The sequence below is a fragment of the Ylistrum balloti genome, unplaced genomic scaffold, assembly GCF_031769215.1.
Source record: "Ylistrum balloti isolate Yb309-2 unplaced genomic scaffold, AGI_CSIRO_Ybal_v1 Utg370028, whole genome shotgun sequence".
In the NCBI taxonomy this organism is placed as follows: domain Eukaryota; kingdom Metazoa; phylum Mollusca; class Bivalvia; order Pectinida; family Pectinidae; genus Ylistrum; species Ylistrum balloti.
Genome location: NW_026782092.1, coordinates 770,501 through 794,107, shown reverse-complemented (window position 1 = coordinate 794,107; position 23,607 = coordinate 770,501). Strand labels below are relative to the sequence as shown.

Genomic DNA, 23,607 nt, shown 5'->3' with positions numbered 1-23,607 from the left:
GTTCGCTGGATTTATCATCCTGTCAACAGCCAGCATCACTTTAAACACAGGTCATTCCTTGTTACGACTGGTGGCTATCTTACTGAACAACATACTAGAGGTCATAACAATGTACCATGTCATCCAAAGCATGAGGGGCGAAAGTGTCTTGCCCCTGGAAACAATCATTAAAGCACAGACAACTTCCTGAGAAACACAAACTGCCACAGGGAGGGAACGTCAAACTACATACCTCGGATCTTCACCGGAGGTTACATAGGCCAACACTCTTCTAACTGAGCTATCACAGCTCCTCACCTTGTCAGTTTGCCAAAGGACTTCAATTTAGTCACTAGTTCCTTTTGGCTGTGCAGGTATCAACTTCCTTCTCAGGGGAAAGAATAATCAGCTTTAATCACTGATTCTTTTCTTGGGGTAAAAATGACAACTACAATCATTTTCAGCATAAACACTTTTCCTTCAGCATCAACTGGATTTTTACTTTTCTTGAGATCTAACAAGGATAAATCAAGACTGTATTTGACCGAGATTACTTGAAAAAAATGTGTTTAAGACAGGCTTAACTGTAGCCTTAACAATACAACAGTAACACATATATAATGATATGACCAAGAATGAAATACTGACTGTTTTTTCTTGTGTTCTTCCTCTTGTTCTAGCCTCTGTGTTAGGAAGTTATTTCGATTTTTGAGATCACGAAGGGCATGCTTCAGTTCCTTAATCTCCTCCTCCAGAAAGATGATCTTGAGCTCATCAAGTCGATCCTCTGTTGTCATAGAAACAAGTTTCATACATTCCATAACTATATGTATATGTCTAACACATTCCTCATTAATTGGCAAGATAAAATTTGTATCTTTTGTAAAATCGATGTGATTTCATTCACTTATGGTCGGGTGAAAATCAAGCTAGACTGATTTCATCAACTCATGATGAATTTTTAAAATACATGGATTCTCTGCACAGTTCAATAACCATTAAAAAATCAACATTCTGGAAACATGAGAATTATTAGCATATCATACAATGTCTAGGTTGTAAATTAAAACATTGGTGGTTGCACATCTCCTGAAATTCCCCAATGCATCAGAAATATCAACACTATAACTTTATACAGCATTACAGAGCTGCAAAATTAGATAGGAAACACAACCTGTTCTTTACCAACAACATGTCAAACCAGTTTACACATTTAAGATATTAGATATTATATTTCTTGAAAAAAGGGAACACTTGCCAATTAACATCCTTCACCCCTCATTTCAAATTAGTAATCTATATTTTCCCAATAAACATGCTACTTTGATTGTTTTCCCTTGAAGGTTTTGCTTATTTGTTAGGTGGATTTATCCCCCCTGTCAACAGACAGTCATTTTGAGACAGATCTCCATATAGTAGCAGGTTGCTACCTCACTGAACAACATACAAGAGGCCCATTATATGCAATCCACAGTATTTAAGGGCAACCATATCAGCAGAGATCTGTCCATTTCTCAGCTTACTTGGGTAGGGATCATAGAACTACATTATTATTACAATGTCATTTAATTGATTTAAAAACAAAAAATTAGAATGAAAAAAAAAGATTTCTGAGAACATACTTGACACTAATCAAAGTCAATTAGAGGAAAACTGAAGTTCTGTGGGGAAAATGAAAGGTACAAACGAGATACAGATCAAATAACTAGGACGAATCTCGAAATACAGCACTTGATAATTTACAAAACATGGACACGCAATGTTTGTGTTGATTAGTTAGAACAAAATTGATTATATATTGAAGATAAAAAACTGTTAATTCATAGTTCACATAATATACCTTTAGTATAAAAAAATTAAGAAGTATGTCTGAAATGTCTTACATGTATGTGGCAAACATTAAAAAGGAATATCATTTCAGAAATTTCACACACACTGGGTAAACACATTTGAAGTTAACAGCAAGATTTTCCATCAATCAAACCAAACCAAGCAAGACATGTATAAGAAAAATTAATCATCCATAAAAATAAGTTATTAAACATTATGTGTCAATAAGTTTTGTTGTGACAGAGGGGGGACAACTCTCCACACTTTACCTGCTTGCAAGCGTTCCTTGGTAGCTTCCACTAAATCAGTGTACAATATTCATAGTCACCATAGCAACAAGTAAATTGTTATCACCACAGTATAATTAACTAACATCATGTCTGACAATTAAGTTATTGACTATGTAAATAGATTTGTTCTTTCCCCCCCCCTTTTTTTTAAAGATGTCATGACGCTAAAGAGAAGTTGTAAAAAATTATATTTCGCATCACCGATCACAAACCTTTAACTTTTATAATATGTGTCGTTATTTATGTGTTGCAGAAGGTTTAATATCTTGTAGCTTTCATTTCATATTACAGTGTATTACTTGGTACGTATATATTAATATTTAAATGAAATTGAACATAACTCCAACATTTAAAAGGGAAAAAAATGTGTCCAATGATGCAAAATTCAAAACGTCTATGACATAATATTCATATACAACTAAATTCAGCCAATCTAGAATTTTCAAATATTTGTTTGTGCAGTATGATGTCTACAAGTCTGTCTTAATTTCTTTTTCAGTGAAAACTAAAACGAAAATTTATGCTTATGTATGCACTGAATGATTTTTTAATGAATAAATACATGGTCAAAAAATAAAAAAGATATTTGATATCTAAATACTACAGAATTTTGATGTGAATCTAATTTTTGATACACTTAAGTAAGTATACCGGTACCTGTTAATGATACTTTCAATGATATGTTTTCTCACTCCCCCTTTTTTTTAATCTTTTTAATTCTTCTCCTTTCTTAATCTCTCCCACATTTTCCTGTATGGTATAACTGATTACAATTGGTTGGGATAACCTCTGACATACAGCCAAGGTTTGGTGTGGGAGTGTTTCTACCATAGCTATAGGCTGTGGATGTGCTACAGTGAAAAATTGCAATGAGGGCTTACCACGGGAACGGCCGGCGGAGCTACTTAAATCTAGAGTTTGAGAGATGAGAGAATTGGAGGAATATTCTGAAAAGAAAACATGCCATGGGTTTATATTAGTGCAAAGGTTAGAATAGCTGTATAAAGTCGATGTTTGAGAATTGATGTGGAAACACTGTGATGAATGAGGTTGTCTTATCTGACACTCTGTGGGATCAGAGGGGTTGTATTAAGCAGGGTGTAAGAATGGAAAGGATTTCTTTTTTTATAAGAAAAAGGGATTATATGTGTAGGCCAGATAAAATGATTTGCAAGAGGTCAGAATATTTATGGGTCAGCGTAGACAGTATATTAAAATTAGGTTAAAAACAGTATGTATGTAGATCTATATGTTTTTATTTTGAGACTTTAAACATGTGATTAAATTTTCTTTCTTTTCTTGAAGTAATATTTATTCCAAATTACTGTCACAGGTGTGGTTATATTTTCTCTTTAATGAAAACCATAACATGTTTTTTTTTATCTGAAATGAAGAATCTCTTTATTTTTTGCACTTATTAGACCGATACACAAATCACAAATGATCATTTCAGAAATTGACGATTAATCATGACTATGCTGATAATCCTGTAATTTTTGTTTAAAGTTGTTTATCACATTTCTGATCTGTGACTTTGAGAGATCAGCAAAACACCAAGCAATGAGGTGGACAGGTATGACTCAAAATATCATGTCTTTTTATGTATTTTCTTTTGCTTTGTCTTAAAAGAATTACACCTCCAGAGTTGGTGATTTTGAGAAAATACTCTTTAATACACACAGAAAATGACAGGAATTACAGTGTAACGTTTGTCCTGATAGCTGAGTGTTGTTGTTCATTATGACAATGCATAATTTCATTGGAAGTCAGGAACCAGAGTTCTGGAGAAAAGGGAATGCATTTTGAATAGTATAGCTCTGGGTTGTGTGCATATTACATAAACAATTTACTGGTATCACTTTAACGAAAAAGTGCAGAAAGTAAAAATAAAAAAAAAAAAAAAACAAAGAGAAACCAAAAACAAAAGAAAAAAGAACTAAAAATTATGACTTATCATTTAATTAATGAAATTTTAAAGTAAGATTTTAGAAATTTCATTTCTGTTTTCTGGTAACTTTGACAACATTTAAAAAATAATTTCATGAAACTATAGAGATATAAATCTCAACAGCTACATTTAGAAAATAAGATAATATGTTGCAATGAATTGTTTATGTATTTTGATTCTGAGAAATGTTTGGTAGCGTGCATTGAAAATTGAAGTCGGAAAATACATGAGAGGTTGGGGAATATTGTATACAAAAATTTGGGTGCTAGGGAAGACAACAACGATATTACACAGCTTGTATACAGATTTATGTTGAAATAAACACAAAATGAGAAATACATGCTTCAATAAAGATTAATCAGGAAATCAAAATTAAAATATATTGAATGATAGAATATTACTCAAGCAGTCAATAACATGTGATTTTAATTCAAACTCTGACCCTATCAAACTATTTAAAATTTCCTATTACAATATCATTTATTAATTTTTTTTTTTTTTTTAAACATTGTGCATAATTGATAATAAATCTCTATTTGCTATAAATATGACCACTATGCAAACAAGTGATGATAAAATTTCTCTAAATGTATGAAGAACCCTAAGCACTGCTGCATCAACTTGAAATAAAAACTAGATCAAATTTGAAAGATTTTTTCTCTAGAGTTTGAAATAAAAATGTACCTGAATATTTAATTACATTTGACAAATATTCATATGTACTTACATTTTGTTATCTTATTGGAAAAATATTGTATATTTTTTGTATTTAAAGTTTGCTGTATTGCCAACATCTATTTTCACATTTATTAATTGCTTGAAGATTTAAGTTTGAAATTAAACAATCTATTAATTGGTCATGAACAACATCATACATCAATTTCATGCCATAATTTAGTCCATCATTCATGCACATGCAAAACTCTAACCCAAATATTGACCAAAGTATGATGTACAACTTCCAGGAAATTGATTTGTCAAACCTAAAATTCCTTACAGCTAGACAATAAAGAAACTAATGCAATATGAAACCTTAAAACAAAAATATCAACCAAAGGAAAAGAGATACCATAGATTTGTCAATGAAGAAACAAGTCATGTGATCAAGAAATAGATCATGTGATGATAAAACAAGGAGCATAAAAACAGCTGTTTCTATACACAAAACACAGCAACGACATACTGATCCACTTTTAGGAGAGTTGTTTGAGTTGGGTAAACTTTAGAATCTGAGACTTTAAATGATGTCATGATAGCCAGGATGTCAAAAGGAATACAGTGAACATGTACATTAAAGTATCTGAGCATCTGTGATGGCATTAATGATATCATAAATGACACTGTGATACTTATTTCAAGGGGAGGTCTTCTGATTAATATTACTAGAAAATGTCTGCCTAGGGTAGAGTTATTGGTTTCTAAGCATTAACTTATCACAGGTAAAAGAGAGTAGAGCGAATCGCAGGGACAGTGGTGATGTGTACACAAGGAGGATGAAATTAGCCCAAAGGTTTCCATGTGAGAGATATTTGAAGTGTTTTGAACAAGACAGACAGAATTAACTGTAAAACTGTGGAGCAGAAAGTGGTCTTCAAAAGTTCATGGGAAAGCTGTACAGAGTAGGCTGTATGCTCAGTTAAAGATAAAACCTGAACATTTTTTCATGGAAACAAAAGAAATTCAAAAATAGAATTGTATTACCTTTCTCCAGGGCACGAGAATTGCCATCATTCCGAGACCGGTCTTTAGAACTGTCTCGCTGACTATTGGCACTTTGTTTCTCTTGGTGCTGTTTCTGGGACATCACAATTTTAAAATGTAAATCTGGAGAAAAAATAAGGAAAGATGAAACTTTTCATGTAAAAACAATGTTGGATTTCAATATTGAATGCATAGAGAAAAGTAAGATCAGACAGTGTCAAATTCAGACAAAAATTTGGATTGGACAAAGTCAAATTAAAACAGGACCAAGGCAAACTTCAGACAAAAGCACTATATATTACATGTACATAACATCCATTTTACTTCTGTTTTTGATCTTTTTTACACAATAATAAATGTTTATCACATTTGATAATGTATGTTTTTATTCAACTTTATGTCTATTATGGTTTGAGTTGTCTTGCAATATTTTATTTGAAACATATTTTCCCACAGCTGGTGTTTTACATTTGACCTTAACCTTTGGAACAGACACTCGTCCACCATTATTCAGCACGAATAAAGTCAGTAAATATGATAATAAGAGTGATACTGTCTGCAGTATAGATTTAACATGTAAACAATAGGTCACGCCTCATTTGATAATGATATATATTAAATATTTACAATATCGAGATAACTACAAGACAATGTAAATTGATAGTAATCTGTCTGAACAGAGGACTGGATTCAACCACATTGTATCTATACATCTGTCCATACATCATACAAAAAGTCTTGTTTGGTGTCAGTTATAACCTTAAACAAGTAGTGTATTAATGTACTGTGGCTTTAAGATACAACTCAAACACATCTCACCTAATATACAGTAATTTTATTCAGGGACTTTGCAAGGCATTTTGGGAATGGGACCATGCATTAAAACTGGGGAAATTACGTCATGTCTTTGTTTTATAAATTGGGAGAACAGCATCAGTTATTTGTGTTTTATTCACAGGGCAAAATATCAAAATACAATGTAAACAACCAACATTATAGCTATAATTCATTCATTTTTCATTCAATAAGCAGTACAGGACTGGTTAACAGAAATATATTTTAGTCCTTCCTATTTTGGGGGGATTATTTTAAACAGTGAATGCAAGCAATTATTTAAAGACTTCACACATTTTATCATACAAGCTGCTGATCATGTAAGATTAAGGAAAATTCTCGACTGTGAATGGGACTGACAGAACTGAACACAAACTAAAGCCTCGCAAATTCCCTGTCATTGTACGCAAAACATTCTTATGAATTCACAAAAGTCCAAATACATTCATAACCTGCTATGAATAGTTAAGGATTTAGTTTAAGTGGGCCTGGGTGGAATGATAACATAGGGCTGTTTGTCTCGGTTTTTAAGTGTCTGTCAAAAGTAATGTCTGGATGCTAGAGGTCCTCGGTTGAAATTCTGACCTCATCCGTATTTGCATATTCGCTCTCCTACACTACCTACATCATTCCATTATTCTGTATCATTATTCAACAGCTTTTACATCTATTATTGAAACTGGTTTTGCCTTTTAATAGCCAAGTAAAATGTCATCTGGGCTTCAATGTGTTTTCAAATTTGGAAAGATAATCATTCAGTCATGCATAAAAACTGGCAATAATCTAACTAGGCATTAAACGGAGATGACTGTTACATCCAGTACTGAACACCCATGGAAAACGTCCAATTCTAAAATCTTACGGTATGAAAATATAGTTTGGAAAAATATCTTGTTCTCTTGATGTCACTAATTATTTCAAAACCTATCAAAAAAATTTAAAAGCCTGCCTACAACAAAATATGTAACAAGCTCAGAGAGAAAACATAAAATAGTCCCATAGTCTAATATGGTATTATATGTATCTTACTGCTAGCATTATACTCATTGCTACTAAGGTAAAAACGTTAATTAAACCCAGCCAGGTGAGAATGTCTATTTCCATCACTATCATCCTCAGGTAACATCCAGGTAAGCTCGTTTGTAATCAAGTATTGATGAAGTTTCCTTTCCCCTCGCATATTTTATAGATACAGCAAATTGGATCATACATCAAACAGCTTCCCAGTCAATACCGACATCACATAGTTGTGCTGTTAACAGCCCACTTTTCACATACTAGTTCTTAGTCAAAGATAGAGCTGTGTATTAACATCCCCTAATTCTTCAAACGGAATAAAAAAACAAAAGTAGGTCACTTCATCCTACAACAAGTGTTTTGGCAAAAGAAGATGCAGGTTTATTTATCTATCAATTCATCTATATTTTTTAATTGTATTTTTTTTCTTGGTATGTAGGCAGGATTCAGATGTCTAATGTTAATTGATAATTATTTCAATCTTAATTTAGAAACTGAATTTTTTAATTTGCAATTGAGGAGAAAGCTAAGGAAAAGGTTAAGAAAGAGATGAAGGAAAATGAGAACTAGGAGAATGGAGACAGAAGGAGATGTACAAGGAGGATGAGAAGGAGAACAAAGGAGAGGAAAATGAAGAACGAATGCCTTTAAATACCTTTATTCTCTTTCTTGAGAACCTCTATTTCATCATGGAGAGACTTGAGAACTTCCTGATGTTGTTGACGAAGAAAATGGATACTCCTTTCAAGATGGTGTATCCTCTGTGATGGGTTAAGTTCTGATATATCAACATCACGCTCCTCTTCTTCCCCCTCCTTTCGGCCCTCAGCACCACTAGTCACTTTATCTTTGACGAAGGGTTTGGGGTAGCGACCCCTATCTAAAGTATTTATCCGTGACCACTGTGGCAGCGTGCTCAGGGGTGGCAGCTGATTCATAGTGGTGAGGTCAGAAATTTTTTCCTGTACGACGCCCTGTTTAATCATGTTGCCAGCCGCGGCATCGCCCGGAAGTGGCTGACCTGGGGGTGGCGGCTCCGTGCTCCTGGTTGTTTTAGTGGCACCCTATGAGTAGCCACTCTCCTTTGGGGAAAGTTGGTGTCAGCACAGTGGCCCACTGTCAACAAATACAAGACAGGTGTTAATTTAAAAGATTAAAAACAAATGATTGCAAGAATGCATGGAACATACAATAAAACAATGGGCTTCTAAAGGAAAAGTTGACTGTTTTCCTCAACAAGCTATTTACATTAAAACACTTAAATTAAAGAAAGAAAAAGCAAATCCTGCTAAATGGTCAATCTAAATCTCTATTTAAAAAAGAAAAAAACTTATGTTTTGACTAAAACTCAGAGACACAGATTTAACACACCTAGATGCATTTGCTCTCCCATAAAAACACATTGCATGATGTTCTTATATAAAATCATTCCTTGAAATACAAGAAATTTTTAACTGAATGGCAATTTCAAATTACTTTTTCAATGTAACAATGACAAAAATCATGAGAATCGTTCTGCATGTAATTGCATTTAATTTAATATGCTATAATTTTATTTCAATTTGAAAAAGTAAAGATTACTGAAGTATGACATGTACTACCCACCATATGGCATTCATGTTATGATAAACCCAAATTCAACTTGATAGCCAATATTTCTAGTCAAAAATCCACAAATTGTTTATTTGTACTGTCATGCATATTAGTTTGTAAGTAATTTTACAAATGAATTACAGAAAGGTTTATTCCTTACAGACAATTGAGTATAAGATATGAGTAGTGAGTATAGTATTTGAGATTTATGTAATAACACCATATAGTCACTGCTAGAGCCGTACTACACCATCAATTACTCCTTTGTTATAATAATGATACACCTGTTGGAATATTACAGAGAAAAGCATTATCTGACACTTTTACCTATAAATCATTACACAGGTATTGTGGTTCAGTACTTACAGGTAAATCAAATAATCAATACTATACTTCATTTCCAATAAAGTTTGATAAGCTTGACATGACAAACTAAACTTTCTACTGGTATACAGGTATAATGTATTTTAAAAAACTCAACATTTAGCATTAAGCTTGCACGTGTCATGACCTAGAATGAATTGACATTTTACATATTGTCTTTCGAAAAATTGAGTTTAAATGACATATTAAGTTCTTTAGACTTATGACAAATGACCCATGTTATAGGAAAATATCCATAGACTTCATTAAAACACTGACTCTTTGTTGTATTAGTCTGATAAAATAGTGGTAAAGAAATGTGACATCTAAATTTGATAATTTCTTTAGATTTTTATGAATCTTGGGCCAATGGGATGGGGGTAGGGGTGATGAAGGGGTTAGTGAAGTGTGCTGTGTGTGTGTCCGGGGGTGGGGAGTTGGGGAGTTGGGGGTAGGGGTGATGAAGGGGTTAGTGTGGTGTGCTGTGTGTGTGTGTCCGGTGGTGGGGGAGTTGGGGGTAGGAGTGATGAAGGGGTTAGTGTGGTGTGCTGTGTCTGTGTCCGGGGGTGGGGGAGTTGAGGAGTTGGGGGTAGGGGTGATGGAGGGGTTAGTGTGTGTGTGTGTAGGGGGGGGGGGTGTAGGGGAGGAGAAAGAGAGGTAAAAAGTTAATTGCTGCTTGGACACACATCAATATGATATCCAATAAAGTTATACTGAGTACAATATTAATCAGAAAAATAGGAAAGTCCCATTACAGCATGTAGTGCATTTATCAAAGAATGAAAAATTAAAGCAGGGCAATTAACCTTTAGAAAATTCATTAAAAGAAGATAGCAGTAAAAACTTTCTTTGTGTTTTATATAAAGAAGATTTGCTGATTTTAATCTCTTTCAGGTTCCAGTTTTTGAAATGCTGGTTAGAGATAACAAGCGGTTAGTAAACATTTTCAAACACAAATCAAACAAAATTGGAAGCATGCTCTGTCATTTCATAGCTGTAGATTTGTTGAAACAGGTCAGATTGATATTCTTTGATTGCCAAATTTTCCTTTCAAATCCTGGATTTTTTTCAGTGGCAAAAATGTAAATGTTTGACTAACCATTGGTTATCTCAAACTAACCTTTGAACAACTGGGGCCTAATGATCAGGATCAATGTCAATAATGACATCCATTCAAATTTGTTTATAAGTACAACAAAATAGTTTTGATACCCTGAAATACAGCACATTACTGGGTTTGTATATGGTAGCATTACACCATATATATACACACACTATTTCATTGCATGCAAGCAGATCAACAGATAGGAAGGATATTTTTGTATTGTTAAATCTATTGACAAATACATTTTTTTTAAAGTTATATTACTATCAAAGCAGAGTGTTGTACAGTAATTTTCAGTATTCTACATGAATCTGTATCTTATATGAATTTTGATCTGCAGGGCTCTCACACCCCATTTTGGGATTGGGGCCCGGGGCCCTTAGAATAGGGAAAAATAGCAGCGTTTTCCTTAGAATTGGGAAAACTTGGGGTCTAAACTGAGAAAAAAAGATACTATTTTACATTGGGAATGGGGCCGAATAACGGCCCTAAATCTGGCAGATCGAGAGCCCTGGATCTTACACGAACTTTTATTGTAAATGGATATTGATCTTATATGAACCTTTATCTTATGAATATTAATCTTACATGGACCTTTATCTTATAAATACTTATCCTATATGAATCTTCAAATTTATCTTAGATAAATCTTTATCATACATGAATATTTATCTTTCATGAATCTGTATCTTATATGATCTTTATCATACATTTCTCAACAGTTCTATTAAAGACATATTTGGACAGTCACAACTTGGAAAACTTCAAGGAATTCTGTTACAAATGAATTATAAATGCTACATTTTACAGATATCAGGGCAGAACAGGAAATTTGTTTTATCCCAATACAATCACTATTGACCCCACACCTGTTACAGCTTAAGTCTAAACATAGACCTGTATAGATTCATTCTTGCAACAATATAAATTACTAATCTATTAATAACAATCTGCTTCCAAGTTGTGTGCTCATAAATCCACTTTTAAGCTGATAATGTAAAAGAAAAGTTCTTGTATCCATTCAAGTTAGCAGTAAAAATATCATGTACCATAGTTAATCTAAAAACACTCAAAGTAATTTGGAAAATAGAGACTGGATGGCAATATGTTTCTTCAAGACGTCACAAGACATGTCAGATGAAGGTAAAAGACAGTCAGACCAGAAAATGCATTTTGATGAAGCCATGATTGTAATGAATAGAATGCTTTAAAAGCAAATTAACATATGGTAAATTAATGGTTTGATAAATGTCTCATACTATAGAAATTCTTTCGCATTGCACAATGTTACCCCACTTTGACAAAAGGTATTTAAATCAAGAAAGATTAAGAGACATAAAACTAAACAGGTTTCAGAAGAAAAAAAATAGTTGTGAAATGTACATAGCATTTTCCAAAAACGGGTTTGAATTTTGGCAGAAAAGATTTCAATGAGATCGACCAAGAAATTTTTGGCCCTACATAAAGCAAAAGATATTATCAAATTTATGGCTATAGCTATATAATACAAGTACTCACAGGTTGTATGGTTTTTTACTTATCCTAAAGAATACTTCACAGTGAAAGGTTTACTCAGGATTCATACCTGTTAACGATCACACAGGTATTTAAAATAAAGCTAATACTTACATAGGTAAACTATTTACTTTTCATAAATAATTATATATCTTGGACCTGATTGTGAGTCTGTTTTATTGGTGACCAAAAAAGAGACATACATGCACGTCAGAAATATGTTTTCTGTATTTTTATGATGGTTATTAACAAGTAATAGAGACTGTGATACCTTAGCATGTAGAACATTGGACTAATTAGCTGTTCTCAGGTGAAAACCAGAGCCTTACAGAGGTACCTGAGTAATAGTTCTACCTGGGGTAGTTTGTGTTTGTCATGAATATGAAACCACAGATTGTCCTGTGCTGTCATAGCAGTGCGCTCCGGCAAGTCAGTCTAAATCAAATGTTATGGATAGCTAGTATATGAAATGGGTCTCCAGCATAATGTTCATTGAGGTAGCCACCAGAAACAACAAGACACCATGAGTCTTAATTAATGACTATTGTCTTTTCATGGGATGATAACAGTTGCAAATAAGTCACAAACAAGTTAACATTTTGTAATGTTTAAGTATTAATTCTATACTATATTTAAAATGGAGCAAATATCTAGTTTTCATATTTAAGTTTGCCAATTAAAATACATAAAAAAGCAAATTGTAAATGTCCAAGAACAACATATTTTCTAGGCAATAGGTTTCTGTTATCTAAACTTGCTGTTCATGGGGCAATATACTAAGCAAACAAAGAGCAGATATGTCCCTGTCAAAGTTATATAATACTTGTCTCTGGTTGCACACAAATTAAACTGGTCATGGCCACTCTGACAATTAACTTCTTGTAAATATTGTTATACCTTTATATAATGGCCATGTCACAAATACAACATCTCTGGAAAAACAGTTAACCACAATTTGTTACATCCTGAAAGTCTCAATTGTATACTGGGTTACTCTTTACATAGAAACCATTATTATATGTCTCAGGTGGAACAAAATGCTGTAGTAATTTTACAATATAGGAGTGTGTAAGATCAAACAGCCCTTCAATCAATAGTGAGGGGTCAATATTGGTCATTGTCCTGTCTGGACGTTGATATCTAAATCTGTAGTCCAGCAAGGAGAGTTATAAATTAACTTGGAGATTTAATAGGTTTCTGTGTATTTAGGTCTCCCTTTAAACAAGTTAGATATTGGGTTCTTGGCTGTGGTATTGTGATATCCACACACTTCATAGATTACTGACAGTAACCAAATATTTTGCTTTGCTATATTTGGTACAAATTTGAAATATTATATTCTTTCAAACTGTTTCATTTTCCATTACAGGAAGTACATTTGTAATACAGGGGCTTTCTCTGTAACATGGACTGTATTACAGGGGCTTTCTCTGTAACATGGACTGTATTACAGGGACTTTCTCTGTACTACAGTGACTTTCTCTGCAATACAGGGACTTTCTCTGTACTACAGTGACTTTCTCTATAACACAGGGGCTTTCTCTGTAACATGGACTGTATTACAGGGGCTTTCTCTGCAATACAGGGACTTTCTCTGTACTACAGTGACTTTCTCTATAACACAGGGGCTTTCTCTGTAACATGGACTGTATAACAGGGACTTTCTCTGTAACATGGACTGTATTACAGGGACTTTCTCTGCAACATGGACTGTATTACAGGGACTTTCTCTGCAACATGGACTGTATTACAGGGACTTTCTCTGTAACATGGACTGTATTACAGGGGCTTTCTCTGTAACATGGACTGTATTACAGGGACTTTCTCTGTAACATGGACTGTATTACAGGGACTTTCTCTGTAACATGGACTGTATTACAGGGACTTTCTCTGTAACATGGACTGTATTACAGGGACTTTCTCTGTAACACACTGTATTACAGGGGCTCTCTCTACATGGACTGTATTCTCTCTCTGTAACACACTGTTTCATTACAGGGGCACACCTTTCTCTTAACTTTCTCTAACACACCTGTTCCTTAAGGGACTTTCTCTGTAACATGGACTTATAACACTTTCTCTGTAACATGGACTGTATAACACACTTTCTCTGTAACTTTCTCTCTATATAACACACCTCATTCCTTAACTTTCTCTCTCTATAACACCTCATTCCTTAACTATCTCTATAACAAACATCATTCCTTAACTCTCTCTCTCATATAACACACCTCATTCCTTAACTTTCTCTCTCTATAACACACCTCATTCCCTAACTTTCTCTATAACACACCTCATTCCTTAACTCTCTCTCTATAACACCTCATCCCTTATCTTTCTCTATAACACACTTCATTCCTTAACTTTCTCTCTCTATAACACACCTCATTCCTTAACTTTCTCTCCCTATAACACACCCCATTCCTTAACTTTCTCTCTCTATAACACACATTCCTTAACTTTCTCTCTCTATAACACACCTTTCTCTGTAACTTTCACCTCTCTTTCTCTCTCTATAACACACCTCATTTCTCTCTCTATAACACACCTCATTCCTTAACTTTCTCTATACCACACCTCATTCCTTAACTTTCTCTATAACACACCTCATTCCTTAACTTTCTCTCTACTTAACTTTCTCTCTCTAACACACCTCATTCCTTAACTTTCTCTCTCTATAACACACTTTCCTCTTTCTCTCTATAACACACCTCATTCCTTAACTTTCTCTCTGTAACACACCTCATTCCTTAACTTTCTTTCTCTATGACACACCTCATTCCTTAACTTTCTCTCTCTATAACACACCTCATTCCTTAACTTTCTCTCTCTATAACACCTCATCCCTTATCTTTCTCTATAACACACCTCATTCCTTAACTTTCTCTCTCTATAACACACCTCATTCCTTAACTTTCTCTCTCTATAACACACCTCATTCCTTAACTTTCTCTCTATAACACACCTCATTCCTTAACTTTCTCTCTCTATAACACACCTCATTCCTTAACTTTCTCTCTATAACACACCTCATTCCTTAAATTTCTCTCTCTATAACACACCTCATTCCTTAAATTTCACTCTATGTAACACACTTCATTCCTTAACTTTCTTTCTCTATAACACACCACATTCCTTAACTTTCTCTCTCCATAACACACCTCATTCCTTAACTTTCTCTCTCTATAACACACCTCATTCCTTAACTTTCTCTCTCCATAACACACCACATTCCTTAACTTTCTCTCTCTATAGCACACCTCATTCCTTAACTTTCTCTCTCTATAACACACCACATTCCTTAACTTTCTCTATAACACACCTCATTCCTTAACTTAGTCCTTAACTTTAACTCTCTCTGTAACACACCTCATTCCTTAACTTTCTCTATAACACACTACATTCTTTAACTTTCTCTCTCTGTAACACACCTCATTCCTTAACTTTCTCTCTCTATAACACACCTCATTCCTTAACTTTCTCTCTCTATAACACACCTCATTCCTTAACTTTCTCTCTCTATAACACACCTCATTCCTTAACTTTCTCTATAACACACCTCATTCCTTAACTTTCTCTCTCTATAACACACCTCATTCGTTAACTTTCTCTCCCTATAACACACCTCATTCCTTAATGTTCTCTCTCTATAACACACCTCATTCCTTAACTTTCTCTATAACACACCTCATTCCTTATTCCTTAACTTTCTCTATAACACACCTCATTCCTTAACTCTCTCTCTCTATAACACCTCATCCCTTATCTCTCTCTATAACACACCCCATTCCTTAACTTTCTCTCTCTATAACACACCTCATTCCTTAACTTTCTCTATAACACACCTCATTCCTTAACTTTCTCTCTCTATAACACACCTCATTCCTTAACTTTCTCTCTATAACACACCTTTCTCTCTTTCTCTATAACACACTTCATTCCTTAACTTTCTCTCTCTATAACACACCTCATTCCTTAACTTTCTCTCCCTATAACACACCCCATTCCTTAACTTTCTCTCTCTATAACACACCTCATTCCTTAGCTTTCTCTATAACACACCTCATTCCTTAACTTTCTCTCTCTATAACACACCTCATTCCTTAACACACCACATTTCTTCTCTCTCTATAACACACCTCATTCCTTAACTTTCTCTCTCTATAACACACCTCATTCCTTAACTTTCTCTATAACACACCTCATTCCTTAACTTTCTCTCTCTATAACACACCTCATTCCTTAATGTTCTCTCTCTATAACACACCTCATTCCTTAACTTTCTCTATAACACACCTCATTCCTTAACTTTCTCTATAACACACCTCATTCCTTAACTTTCTCTCCCTATAACACATCTCATTCCTTAACTTTCTCTCTCTATAACACACTTCATTCCTTAACTTTCTCTCTATAACACACCTCATTCCTTAACTTTCTCTCTCTATACACACCTCATTCCTTAACTTTCTCTCTCTATAACACACCTCATTCCTTAACTTTCTCTCTCTATAACACACCTCATTCCTTAACTTTCTCTCTCTATACACACCTCATTCTCTTAACACACCTTTCCTTCTTTCTCTCTCTATAACACACCTCATTCCTTAACTTTCTCTATAACACACCTCATTCCTTAACTTTCTCTCCCTATAACACACCTCATTCCTTAACTTTCTCTCCCTATAACACACCTCATTCCTTAATGTTCTCTCTCTATAACACACCTCATTCCTTAATGTTCTCTCTCTATAACACACCTCATTCCTTAACTTTCTCTATAACACACTTCATTCCTTAACTTTCTCTCTCTATAACACACCTCATTCCTTAACTTTCTCTCCCTATAACACACCTCATTCCTTAACTTTCTCTCTCTATAACACACCTCATTCGTTAACTTTCTCTCTCCATAACACACCACATTCCTTAACTTTCTCTCTCTATAACACACCTTTCTCTTTCTCTCTATAACACACCTCATTCCTTAACTTTCTCTCCCTATAACACACCTCATTCCTTAATGTTCTCTCTCTATAACACACCTCATTCCTTAACTTTCTCTATAACACACCTCATTCCTTAACTTTCTCTATAACACACCTCATTCCTTAACTTTCTCTCCCTATAACACACCTCTTCCTTATTCTCTCTCTAAACACACCTCATTCCTCTTTCTCTCTCTATAACACACCTCATTCCTTAACTTTCTCTCTATAACACACCTCATTCCTTAACTTTCTCTCTCTATAACACACCGCATTCCTTAACTTTCTCTCTATAACACACCTCATTCCTTAACTTTCTCTCTCTATAACACACCTCATTCCTTAACTTTCTCTCTCTATAACACACCTCATTCCCTAACTTTCTCTCTATAACACACCTCATTCCTTAACTTTCTCTCTCTATAACACACCTCATTCCTTAACTTTCTCTCTCTATAACACACCTCATTCCTTAACTTTCTCTCTCTATAACACACCTCATTCCTTAACTTTCTCTCTCTATAACACACACACTCTCATTCCTTACATTCTTTCTCTCTCTATAACACACCTCATTCCTTAACTTTCTCTCTCTATAACACACCTCATTCTCTCTCTATAACTCCTTAACTTTCTCTCTCTATAACACACCTCATTCCTTAACTTTCTCTATAACACACCTCATTCCTTAACTTTCTCTCTCTATAACACACCTCATTCTTTAACTTTCTCTCCCTATAACACATCTCATTCCTTAACTTTCTCTCTCTTTAACACACCTCATTCCTTAACTTAACTTTCTCTCTCTGTAACACACCTCATTCCTTAACTTTCTCTCTCTATAACACACCTCATTCCTTAACTTTCTCTCTATAACACACCTCATTCCTTTACTTTCTCTCTCTATAACACACCTCATTCCTTCACTTTCTCTCTCTATAACACACCTAACACACCTCATTCCTTAACTTTCTCTCTCTATAACACACCTCATTCCTTAACACACCTTTCTTCTCTCTCTCTATAACACACCTCAACTTTCTCTCTCTATACACACCTCATTCCTTAACTTTCTCTCTCTATAACACACCTCATTCCTCTCTCTCTCTAACACACCTCATTCCTTAACTTTCTCTCTCCATAACACACCACATTCCTTAACTTTCTCTCTCTATAACACACCTCATTCCTTAACTTTCTCTCTCTATAACACACCACATTCCTTAACTTTCTCTCTATAACACACCTCATTCCTTAACTTTCTCTCTCTATAACACACCTCATTCCTTAACTTTCTCTCTCTATAACACACCTCATTCCTTAACTTTCTCTATAACACACCTCATTCCTTAACTTTCTCTCTCTATAACACACATTATTCCTTAACTTTCACTATAACACACCTCATTCCTTAACTTTCTCTATAACACACATCATTCCTTAACTTTCACTATAACACTACATTCCTTAACTTTCTCTGTGTAACACACCTCATTCCTTACCTTTCTCTCTCTATAACACACCACATTCTTTAACTTTCTCTCTCTATAACATGCCACATTCCTTAACTTTCTCTCTCGATAACACACCTCATTCCTTAATTTTCTCTCTCTATAACACAACTCATTCCTTAACTTTCTCTCTCTATAACACACCGCATTCCTTAACTTTCTCTCTATAACACATCTCATTCCTTAACATTCCTTAACTCTCTCATTCCTTAACTTTCTATAACACACCTCATTCCTTAACTTTCTCTCTCGATAACACACCTCATTCCTTAACTTTCTCTCTCTATAACACAACTCATTCCTTAACTTTCTCTCTCTATAACACACCGCATTTCTCTCTATAACACACCTCATTCCTTAACTTTCTCTCTCTATAACACACCTCATTCCTTAACTTTCTCTCTCTATAACACACCTCATTCCTTAACTTTCTCTCTCTCTGTAACACACCTCATTCCTCTTCTCTTAAACATAACACACTTCATTCCTTAACTTTCTCTCTCTATAACACACATCATCCCTTAACTTTCTCTCCCTATAACACACCCCATTCCTTAACTTTCTCTCTCTATAACACACCTCATTCCTTAACTTTCTCTATAACACACCTCATTCCTTAACTTTCTCTCCCTATAACACATTTCATTTCTTACCTTTCTCTCTCTATAACACACCTCATTCTTTAACTTTCTCTCCCTATAACACATCTCATTCCTTAACTTTCTCTCTCTTTAACACACCTCATTCCTTAACTTTCTCTCTCTATAACACACCCCATTCCTTAACTTTCTCTCTCTATAACACATCTCATTCCTTAACTTTCTCTCTCTATAACACACCTCTTTCCTTAACTTTCTTTCTCTATAACACACCTCATTCCTTAACTTTCTCTCTCTATAACACCTCATTCCTTAACTTTCTCTATAACACACCTCATTCCTTAACTCTCTCTCTATAACACACTTTCCTTAACATCTCTATAACACACCTCATTCCTTAACTTTCTCTCTATAACACACCTCATTCCTTAACTTTCTCTCTCTATAACACACCTCATTCTCTCTATAACTTTCTCTCTCTATAACACACCTCACAACTTTCTCTCTCTATAACACACCTCATTCCTTAAATTTCACTCTATGTAACACACTTCATTCCTTAACTTTCTCTCTCTATAACACACATCATCCCTTAACTTTCTCTCTCTGTAACACACCTCATTCCTTAACTTTCTCTCTCTATAACACACTTCATTCCTTAACTTTCTCTCCCTATAACACATCTCATTCCTTAACTTTCTCTCTCTATAGCACACCTCTTTCCTTAACTTTCTTTCTCTATAACACACCTCATTCCTTAACTTTCTCTCTCTATAACACACCTCTTTCCTTAACTTTCTCTCTCTATAACACACCTCATTCCTTAACTTTCTCTATAACACACCTCATTCCTTAACTTTCTCTCTCTATAACACATTCTTTCTCTCTCTAACACACTGGACTGTATAACAGGGGCTTTCTCTATAACACAGGGGCTATAACACACCATGGACTCTATAACACACCTCATTCCTTTTTTCTCTATAACACACCTCTTCCTATTACTTTCTCTCTACACACACTCATTCCTTAACTTTTCTCTATAACACAGGGGCTTTCTCTGTAACATGGACTGTCTTACAGGGGCTTTCTCTGTAACATTTCCTTAAACACTGTATAACACACTCATTCCTTAATTTTCTTTCTCTGCAACACACCGCATTCCTTTCTTACACTTTCTCTGTAACAGTGACTTTATAACACAGGGGCTTTCTCTGTAACATGGACTGTATTACAGGGGCTTTCTCTGCAACATGGACTGTATTACAGGGGCTTTCTCTCTCTAACACACTGTATTACAGGGGCTTTCTCTGTCATCTGTATTACACACTTTCTCTGTAACATTCCTTATTACTTTCTCTCACTGTATTACAGGGACTTTCTCTGTATTACAGGGACTTTCTCTGCAACATCTCTTTCTCTGTAACATGGACTGTATTACAGGGGCTTTCTCTGTAAGGGGCTTTCTCTGTAACATACATTTTCTCTGTACAGGGGCTTTCTCTGCAACATGGACTTTCTCTGTATTTTCTCTACAGGGGCTTTCTCTGTAACATTACAGGACTGGGGACTTTCTCTGTACTACAGTGACTTTCTCTATAACACAGGGGCTTTCTCTGTACTACAGTGACTGTAACATGGACTTTCTCTGTAACATGTATTACAGGGGCTTTCTCTGTACTGTATACAGGGACTTTCTCTGGACTGTATACAGGGACTTTCTCTGTAGTGACTTTCTCTATAACACAGGGGCTTTCTCTGTAACATGGACTGTATTACAGGGGCTTTCTCTGTAACATGGACTGTATTACAGGGGCTTTCTCTGTAACATGGACTGTATTACAGGGGCTTTCTCTGTAACATGGACTGTTTCTCTGTAACATTACAGGGGCTTTCTCTGCACAGGGGCTTTCTCTGCAACATGGACTGTACTACAGTGACTTTCTCTATAACACAGGGGCTTTCTCTGTAACATGGACTGTATTACAGGGGCTTTCTCTGCAACATGGACTGTATTACAGGGGCTTTCTCTGCAATACAGGGACTTTCTCTGTACTACAGTGACTTTCTCTATAACACAGGGGCTTTCTCTGCAACATGGACTGTATTACAGGGACTTTCTCTGTAACATGGACTATATTACAGGGGCTTTCTCTGTAACATGGACTGTATTACAGGGACTTTCTCTACAATACAGGGACTTTCTCTGTAACATGGACTGTATTACAGGGGCTTTCTCTGTAACATGGACTGTATTACAGGGGCTTTCTCTGTAACATGGACTGTATTACAGGGGCTTTCTCTGTAACATGGACTGTATTACAGGGGCTTTCTCTGTAACATGGACTGTATTACAGGGACTTTCTCTGTAACATGGACTGTATTACAGGGACTTTCTCTGTACTACAGTGACTTTCTCTATAACACAGGGGCTTTCTCTGCAACATGGACTGTATTACAGGGGCTTTCTCTGTAACATGGACTGTATTACAGGGGCTTTCTCTGCAACATGGACTGTATTACAGGGACTTTCTCTGTACTACAGTGACTTTCTCTGCAATACAGGGACTTTCTCTGTACTACAGTGACTTTCTCTATAACACAGGGGCTTTCTCTGCAACATGGACTGTATTACAGGGGCTTTCTCTACAATAAAGGGACTTTCTCTGCAATACAGGGGCTTTCTCCACAATAAAGGGACTTTCTCTGTAATACAAGGACTTTCTCTATAATACAGGGACTTTCTCTGTACTACAGTGACTTTCTCTATAACACAGGGGCTTTCTCTGTAACATGGACTGTATTACAGGGGCTTTCTCTGTAACATGGACTGTATTACAGGGACTTTCTCTGTAACATGGACTGTATTACAGGGACTTTCTCTGCAACATGGACTGTATTACAGGGACTTTCTCTGTAACATGGACTGTATTACAGGGGCTTTCTCTACAATAAAGGGACTTTCTCTGCAATACAGGGACTTTCTCTGCAATAAAGGGACTTTTTCTGCAATAAAGGGACTTTTTCTGTATTACAGGGGCTTTCTCTACAATAAAGGGACTTTCTCTGCAATACAGGGGCTTTCTCCACAATAAAGGGACTTTCTCTGTAATACAAGGACTTTCTCTATAATACAGGGACTTTTTCTGTAATACAAGGACTTTCTCCATAAAACAAGGACTTTTTCTGTGATGTCAGTCAATCTGGTATTGATCACAAGGATGTTATTATCATGAAATCCCAATACTGTACTTAACAGAGAGGTCTTTACCTGAAACCCAATCTGTTTGAGAATTTCGCCCCTCGACTGATGGTGATAAATTGATCTGAAATAGTCATTTAGATAAACATATTCCATAGTCTGGGATACCATATTAAAGTTCTACATACTTTTGCTATGTAATTACAATAAAATCTTTATGCAAAGACACCAAAGACTTACAAGCTTATATTGTAGGTCTATTAACAGATCTCTGACAGAAGTGGTCTCTTGTAAGAGGCTGTCTCTAACAGAGGTGGTCTCTTGGTAAAGATGGTCTCTAATGGAGGTACTTTCTTAAAACTGGTCTTTTAACAAAAATGGTCTCTAACACCAGTGATCTTTTAACAAAGATGGTCTTTCAACATAAGTGGCCTCTCTAAACAAAGGTGATCTTTTTCAAAAATGTGGTCTCTTCACAGACATATTTTCTTCACAGAGAGTGATTCAATAACTAAAGTAACCTCATAACAGATGAGGGTCTAACTGGAAGGATGGTCTCTCATAGGAGGTTCATCACAAATAGATGTTACCTCATAAAAGAAATTAAGGGAGAAAACAGAGGAAGGTGGTCAGTAGTAGAAATGGATAGGCATATTGGGACACATGGGCTTATTCTTGGGATACAAGGTATATTGAAGTATATTGTAACTCAATTGTTTTGAGTAAAAAAATGAGAAAATGTATGATAGTCTTTTTGGAAGAGAAAGTAAGTTGATAGGAAAGCATGGGACTTCACAGACTGCTTTCTTTTCAAAGCAATGAACAAGCTGGTACAATTAGTGCTAGCAATGAGAGACATAAATGTATACATTTTTCTACAACATATATAAAGAGACCAGAGACCATTCCCAGGTAATATATATGTGCCTGATAATCCGACAAAGGGCTTAACAGAAAGGACAAATGTATTCCAAGGTAGGTTAATCTCATTCTAGATTTAAAGGCTTTTCAAACAAGAAGTATAGCATATATATGTTAAAAGTTTATTGATAAAATAATCCTCTACAGCTCACCTGTTACTATTCACAGATAAAGTAACTTAATGATAAAAGAACATGTTGTACATTTGTAG

General features: G+C 35.1%; 1 protein-coding gene across 1 annotated transcript in view; it reads right to left on the bottom strand.

The window, feature by feature from the left end:
* LOC132548849 (coiled-coil domain-containing protein 74A-like) overlaps positions 1-23,607 on the bottom strand; it is a 28,472-nt gene that overhangs the window by 1,580 nt on the left and 3,285 nt on the right. The window contains exons 2-6 of the mRNA XM_060212744.1: positions 8,255-8,715; positions 5,749-5,871; positions 2,981-3,046; positions 2,079-2,108; positions 628-766 (exon numbers count right to left, since the gene is read on the bottom strand). Coding sequence (XP_060068727.1) covers positions 628-766; positions 2,079-2,108; positions 2,981-3,046; positions 5,749-5,871; positions 8,255-8,585 — 689 coding nt within the window. The 5' untranslated portion in view covers positions 8,586-8,715. The remainder of the gene's footprint in view (positions 1-627; positions 767-2,078; positions 2,109-2,980; positions 3,047-5,748; positions 5,872-8,254; positions 8,716-23,607) is intronic.